Source organism: Zootoca vivipara, chromosome 8 (assembly GCF_963506605.1).
Source record: "Zootoca vivipara chromosome 8, rZooViv1.1, whole genome shotgun sequence".
NCBI lineage: Eukaryota > Metazoa > Chordata > Lepidosauria > Squamata > Lacertidae > Zootoca > Zootoca vivipara.
The window spans coordinates 78,638,794-78,646,546 of NC_083283.1; the positions used below are offsets into that span (position 1 = coordinate 78,638,794).

Below are 7,753 nucleotides of genomic sequence, written 5' to 3' on the forward strand. Positions count from 1 at the left end.
GGTGTGTGAGGGGGGTATGAGGGCAGGAAGGAGGGAATGCTTTTCTTGTACAGTGGTACCTCGGTTTAAGTACACATTTGGTTCCGGAAGTCTGTACTTAACCTGAAGCGAACTTTCCCATTGAAAGTAATGGAAAGTGGATTAATCCGTTCCAGGCGGGTCCGCGGAGTACTCAACCTGAAGCGTACTTAACCCGAAGTATGAGTGTAATTGGTTCTGGAAGTCCGTACTTAACCTGAAGCGTACTTAACCTGAAGCGATCTTTCCTATTCAAAGTAATGGAAAGTGAATTAATCCATTCCAAACGGGTCTGCGGAGTACTTAAACTGAAAGTACTCAAACCGAAGCGTACTTAAACCGAGGTATGACTGTATTTATGTTTGAGGAATAAACAACAACAACAACAAAATGGCTCTGTGTGTGTGTCTGAGACATGGTCTCAAAATTCAGTGGCCCAATATGCCAGGGAGCATGTCCCCATCTGCGCTTTCCGAGGGTCCTGGAAGTTGCTGTGGGTTGGGTGCGTTCCCAATGTACACACTAGACCACGTCACACAAGTAGGATCCTGGCTCAATCACAATCCTCACGCGGAGAAGCTGTGTAGGGTACGCTCGCTCACACACCTGCACATCAGTATGAACTTAGAGACCTTTGCAATATCCCAATATTTGTGGATGGTAGCACACCCATTTGGCACACCAGGGGCAGGGATAGATAGCCTGTGACACCTCACACAAATGCTCTCAACCTTTTTGGTATGCGTGGTTCATCTGACCTCCCCCAACCCCCTCAAAACGGCAACACTCAAATCAGTGAGCTACATTTGAAAGGTTCAGAGTCGTAGACCTCGTCTGCACGACACGTTTAAAGCAGTATCATACTGCTTTAAACAGTTGTTTATAATTTATTATTTATACCCCGCCCATCTGGCTGGGTTTCCCCAGCCACTCTGGGAGGTGCCAAACCGAATATTAAAATCACAATACAGCATTAAACATTAAAAAAACCTCCCATATTTATGTTGAATATGTAGTTTAACAGTGCAGAGAGAGGCACTGACTTTTTAACCACTCTGGGAACTGTAGCTCTGTGAGGGGAATAGGGATCTCGGAACAACTCCCAGCACCCTTAACAAACTACACTTCCTGGGATTCTCTGGGGGAAGCCATGATGGACTAAAGTGGCCTAAAAATACTTTAAATATGCAGTGCAAATGGGACCCTCTTCAAATGGCATCTTCCCAGAGGAAGATATGGGAGATTGTGCAAAGGGAGCACACATTCTCCCCCACACCCCCGCACAGGATACGAATCACGGTGCTTCAGCTAATAAATACCTAATGCCAATCTTCTGCAACTTTCTCCAAACAGCCTTTCTGAAGTAAAAAAGCATGTTCTTTTGAAACATGGTCTCCGTGATATAGAAGAAAGATCGGAGCAGTTCTGCAACGAAGGAGTTCATCAACCAGTACAGGAATTTGGACATCAGATCCTCACGGAAACGGTGTTCGGAGGCAGGAACAAAATGCCCGAGTTCTGTAAGCAGAACCGCAGGTTTATGGACGATTAAGTCTAGAAAGAGTTTTCTAAAAAGCGTCGCCACCACAACCAAAGTACAGGCTACCATTTTACAAAGATGGGTTCCTCCCAAGTGAAGACGCACAGCTGGAACCCCCCCCCCCCCGGACATTTCTGCTGCGGCTACATTATAAGACAGGCACGACAAGACCTGTCCCCTCTCATACGCACACTTGGCTGTGTAGTACGAATGCCAATTTCTTTGCTTGGAAGCACAGGATCTGGCAAGGGTGGTGGCTTCTCTTCTGGGCCATGACACCATTTGAGTATCACACACACAAAATCACACCATTTGGGCAAAGTTATTAAAATATTTGCGGGCTAGTAAGTTCCGCAGGCTTATTTGCAAGGCTGAAATCTGCTAGAGAATATCAGCATCTTATTCTGAGTACTTCCGGTTATAGCTGGGCTTGCTAAGACACATGAGAGTGCCATCATTACCCCCCCCCCAAACTCTGGAATGCTTTGCCCTTAGAAATTCAGACTGCAGACACTCTGACAGCAAGTATTCTTGCTGGCTTTCAAATGGCAAGTATAAATAACCCTGTTCTCCCAGGCATTCTAAAAAACAACCACTCTTTTGCTTTATTATTCTCAAGCTGCTGCTCTATTGCTTGTATTTATTAACTGGGTTGTTTTAAATCACAGAACTGTAGAGTTGGCAGGGACCACGAGGGTCATTCAGTCCAGCCCCCTGCAATGCAGGAATCTTTTGCCCAACGTGGGGCTCAAACTCATGACCCTGAGATTCAGAGTCTCGCGCTCTACCGACAGAGCTATCCAAACCAGGATGCATGGTTAAACTCTCTGCTCGCTAACCACAAGCTGAACCCAAGCTGTGTCACATTCTTTTGGGATTGTTTCCCAAAAGAATCCTCAGCACTGGGAAGATACAATTGATTTCCAACTTTGTAGAATGATGATACTTTTTGCGGCCAAGCTAGCTTTGAGAACGATGGTTTGGTGGCCTTTTGATAGAGCCTACTTCACTGGGCTCAAGCCTAGCACAGCATGTGTAACTTGGACAGGAAGGGACGCCTCCATCTGAATAAAACCGCATCATCAATGTATATCACTCAGATAATAATAATAATAATAATAATAATAATAATAATAATATATTATTTATACCCCGCCCATCTGGCTGGGTTTCCCCAGCCACTCTGGGCGGCTTCCAACAGGAAAATGAAATGAAATAATCTATTAAACATTAAAATCCTCCCTAAACAGGGCTGCCTTCAGATGTCTTCTAAAAATCTGGTAGCTGTTTTTCTCTTTGACATCTGATGGGAGGGCGTTCCACAGGGCGGGTGCCACCACCGAGAAGGCCCTCTGCCTGGTTTCCTGCAATTTGGCTTCTCACAACGAGGGAACCGCCAGAAGGCCCTCGGTGCTGGACCTCAGTGTCTGGGCAGAACAATGGGAGTGGAGACGCTCCTTCAGGTATACTGGACCGAGGCCATTTAGGGCTTTAAAGGTCAGCACCAACACTTTGAACTGTGCTCGGAAACATACTGGGAGCCAATGTAGATATTTCAAGACCGGTGTTATGTGGTCTCGGCGGCCGCTCCCAGTCACCAGTCTAGCTGCCGCATTCTGGATTAGTTGTAGTTTCCGGGTCACCTTCAAAGGTAGCCCCATGTAGAGCGCATTGCAGTAGTCCAAGCAGGAGATAACCAGAGCATGCACCATTCTGGCGAGACAGTCTGCAGGCAGGTAAGGTCTCAGCCTGCATACCAGATGGAGCTGATAGATAACGGAATAGTGCTGGGATGCAATGGATGGTGCCCAACACATTATACTCCTAAGTTACCAACTTCCATTATATACTTTGTGTATTATTGTAGTGATAGCCAGCACTGAGTCCTTCCAGATGGTGCTGGACTGCAACTCCCATCAAATCCCTGGCCGTTGGCCATGCTTTCTGGGGCTGATGTGGGCTATATTCTAACACCACACAGAGAGCATTATGTAGGTTAGGGACGTCCAATCCCAATAGACTGCGATCTACTCACACTATTAAAAAAAACTGGCAGTGATCTATCCAAAGTTGTTGAGCTTTTTTTTAAGGAAGCCAAAGTTCTGGAGCATTTTTAGGAAAGGCAAAGTTGTGTGTGTTGTGTGTCCCTGCTTTTTTGTAAGGAGATCGCTGAGGGGCCGGAAATCAGCCAGGATCTACCAGGAACATCCCGTGATCTACCAGTAGATCGTGATCTACCTGTTGGACATGCCTGAGGTAGGTTATCCCTGCAGGACTGCATTTCGCACTAGGTTGGAAATTATCCTGCTATGTTGACATGAGGAAAGGCAGTCTAAAACAAAGCCAATTTCAGGAGATGCTGCTTTCATTTTAATAACCACAGTCCATACCTTTGGTCAGACGAAGCCAAGCACAATCATTGACTCTCATTTTCCACATCAGCTCCCGTAACGAAAACGTGGAAAACTTCCCCAGAGAGATAAACCGCTTGACATTCTTGTAGAAGCGGCATTTGTTATGGTGAGAACCCCAGAGTACAGCAGGGACCACTCTCTCCAGACAGCCCCTCACAAACGTATACACTTGCCAGTGGCTGGAGTGTTGCTTAAGGAACACTGTGACGTCAGAATGGGGGGAGACTTGGGGAGCTCGCATTTCAGTTCCTTTTTGATGCAATTCAGCTTTTTCAAAGCTTCTACAAGAAGCACCCAAGAATGGACCCAAAACACCCGATATCCTTCTGGGGAAATTTTCTGTGGCGTTCGCCTGCCACGTCCTTGGCAAGCTTTGACCCTCTCGACAGGCGTTTTGCTCGCGACTCCGTCTTCCTGGGCCAATTTTGTCCAACTCCCAAATGGGACAATTCTTTCTTAACACTGTTAGGTAAGGACACTTTGTGTGGTTCCGCAACAGTTCCTGGAAGACGGCTCTCATCTGCCAGTAGCGTTTTGGAAGTCGCTTCTTCTTCCTATTGTAACCTGGAAGACTTGGTTTGCCAGGCTGCTTTGGAATCTTGCTGTTCAAAAATATGGCTTCCACAAGCCGCAAGCCGCCTGCCGGATAGCCCTTTAAGCGGTTCAGCACAAATGATTTTGGTAGACTCTCTTTCAACTGCCGGCAACAATACAAGAGGGAGCGCCTTTCAATCTGTACGGCAGGAGCAGAAATCCTATCAGAAAACTCCTGAGCTGGCGTAGATGTTCTTAGGCCTCTGTCTGCAGTAGCAGCATTTACAAGCTTCACTGAGCAATAATCAGAAATGCTAGGTTCTACGTCTGGCACCGAAGTGTGAGGTTTTGTTTTGGTACTAGATCCACACAGTGTTTTGCTCTCTGTACTTAGTGCAGGACCACATGAAAAAACCTCTGGATTATCAGAAGCTGGGCAATCCGAGATTTGTGCTCCAAATACACTTCTCTGAGCAACAGGCTTCACGAAAATTACCTCCTCCTCTGAGATTGGCCTTACACACCCTCTAGATGCATCCCCCCCACCATCCAGAATTATTTGTTTTTTGCGTTGAGTGGGAACTGGGTTTCTTGTTTCTTCTCGCAGCCCCTCGTCCGCCTGCGTGGTTTTCCTTCTCTTAGCGCTAACTTCATAACAGTCCTTCCATTTCCTTTTACGAGGCAGTTCTTTTAAACACAGGCAGTGTCTGGGGCTTGGCTGGTCCTCTAGGTAGTCACTCGACCTTGTAACCAGTTCATTCGCCGTACGGCTCAACCTGGCAGCTCTCCGAACCGTCAAAGATTGTTGCAAGTCACTGCCTACACCTTCTTGTGATCTGCGCCATCTTTGCTTCCTAGAGTTCCATTTCCCCCCGTATGCCTTCGTGAGGTATTTCCCACAAGGCCGAAGCCTTCCCCGCAGGTAGCTAGATAAGACGCCGGGTGCCGGCCTGGGATATCTCTGCCTGAAGAACTCAGGAGAGGGTTTCGCGCTTCTCAAAGCAAGTTCATAGATGGGTTGGCCGCAAATTTGGTAACAACAACTGGGAGGCACAAGTATGAAGAGAGAACAGTGCTCTAATATGTACATCATGACATCATCTCCGACTCTCATCAGGACAATTTCCCAGAGAACACTTTGGCGAATGGTTTCTGTTGTGCTATTACGCTGGTAGCTGCAGATATTTGGCATGCAGGGCAGGTGGCGGTTATTCTCGTTCGAGGGTCCGTAGCCAAACGCCAGGACATTCTTTTTCCTCTTTTCACAGATTCTCTGAATGACTCTTGCCACGACGTCCTCCTGACTGGAAACCTGCAATGCAGCAAAAAAAAAAAAGCAACATTTTCATTAGCAGGTGCCTGAAAGAGTCAAACAAACTGGGTATTACTGTGTGCTACAATTTTGCAAGAGAAAACAGCCTGTTTTGTATGTCACCTGAGCAAAAAGCAACCCGCACACAGTGAAGGAGCAGAAAGATGCCGCCCCACCCCACCCCCCAAATGCCACCAACATGTGACTCAAGCACTCCACAGTGATGCCTGCTTGCACAATTTATACAGAGAAATTACTTAATCTGAGCCTGCCACATAGAAATGCATAATTCAAAGATATCAAAGGCTGGTTCTCACAGACAAATATTTGAAGAAGGGAAGTCACAATTGCAGAAAGTGAAGTGGCTAATATACCTTGAGACTGCGTCCTGTGCAACATAATGCAGATTGTGAAGTATACTGTACCCCAAATAAACTTTTTTGTGGGTAGGAGTCATTGTTTTTGTTTGCTATTATGGTATGTATTTTTGTGTTTTTTACATTGCAAACTGCCCTGTGATCCTCAAATGCAGGGCGGTAAAGAAAAATTTAAAATGATGATACTAATGCCGACATGGCCACAGTTAACTGTGGCTTCTGAGCATGTGAACATGCCTCCGAAAAGAGGCCTCTTGTAGATATCAACTGTGTGGGTTGCATGTTTGTTTTTTGCTGGATCTCCCACAACATCTGCTGCGAATCCAGGGCTGGATTTAGGTTTGATGAGGCCCTAAGCTACAATGGGGCCCTTTACAGGTCCAGCTGTCCTTTGTCAACAACAAATTGCCGCTGTTTTTTGTGTTGAATATATGCTATATGGTATTTATGGACATAATAGCTATCTAGAGCCATTTGCAAATAACAAAATATGTAATTTATCAAAGTAATTGTTGAACTGAAATACAATTAAGAAGAAGTATATTAATAGTGAATACAGACGGCGCCCATTACTTACACCACAGGAGCCTACACAACACAAAACACTGTTGCTGCATGTACATTTCCAAAATAGGATCAAAAACAAAATAGGATAAAAAACTATTTTGTTTTTGTATTTGTTTTTTATCCTATTTTGAAAATGTACATGAGGGTTTTTTTACTGTGTTTTTTTTAGGGGCCCCCAAGAGAGTGGGCCCCTAAGCTATAGGTTGCTTAGCTTATAAGTAAATCGGCACTGTGCGGGTCTTCAAGCTGAGGCCTCCCTGCTAGTTTTAAAAACCTGGCCCCTTTACTTGCTGGACCCCAGCCCAGCCCGTTCTCGGGCCTGCCGGCCTCCCTCCCTACTTACCTGCTGAAAGGTGAGCAGCGGAGGAGGAGCCCTGGCCCCGGCCGCCCGCCCCACGAGGCACCGGTCCACCAAGGCGCGGTAGTCTTTGGGGTCCCCGTCTTGCAGCAGAGGCTGGGGCTGGGCTCCGGGGGGAGCGGCCGCCTGCAGGCGCCGGACAAAGTCTTCCAGAGGCAGCAGTTCCGCGTAGCAGCTCCGCAGCAGCGCCCGCACCGCACGGCAGCACCGAGGACGCGCCATGAGGGAGCGCGAGGAGGAAGAAGGCGCGCGCAAGGAGAGGGGCGGCTCCGCGTGGTCGCCTCGCCGCGCCCCGCCCCCTCAAACGCGAGTCGCCAGCTGTTGCTGGACTACAACTCCCATCATCCCTAGGGAAGTTTGAGAAACACCTGCTTTGAGGGCACGGAAGACGCAGGCAAGCCGCGGAAAAGCGATTTACGCTTTGGCGACGTTGTTTTACAGTACCGCCCTCCCCATTCTGATACGTACTGAGCGGTCTTGTTGCATCTCGACACTAATACAGTACTGGCTTTGTTTTAGTCATTTCTCGAGCCTAGTCAGGGCCGGATTTAGGTTTGATGAGGCCCTAAGCTACTGAAGGTAATGGGGCCCTTTATATGTCCAGCTGTCCTTTGTCAGCAACCAATTGTTGCT

At 47.3% G+C, this 7,753-nt stretch overlaps 1 protein-coding gene across 2 annotated transcripts in view; it reads right to left on the bottom strand.

Moving 5' to 3' along the window:
- TERT (telomerase reverse transcriptase) overlaps positions 1-7,354 on the bottom strand; it is a 31,302-nt gene extending 23,948 nt beyond the window's left edge. For both annotated transcript variants that reach the window (XM_060278062.1, XM_060278061.1), the window contains exons 1-3: positions 7,106-7,354; positions 3,949-5,818; positions 1,338-1,536 (exon numbers count right to left, since the gene is read on the bottom strand). In XM_060278062.1, coding sequence (XP_060134045.1) covers positions 1,338-1,536; positions 3,949-5,818; positions 7,106-7,342 — 2,306 coding nt within the window. In that variant the 5' untranslated portion in view covers positions 7,343-7,354. The remainder of the gene's footprint in view (positions 1-1,337; positions 1,537-3,948; positions 5,819-7,105) is intronic.
- Between the last annotated feature and the right edge of the window lie 399 nt (positions 7,355-7,753).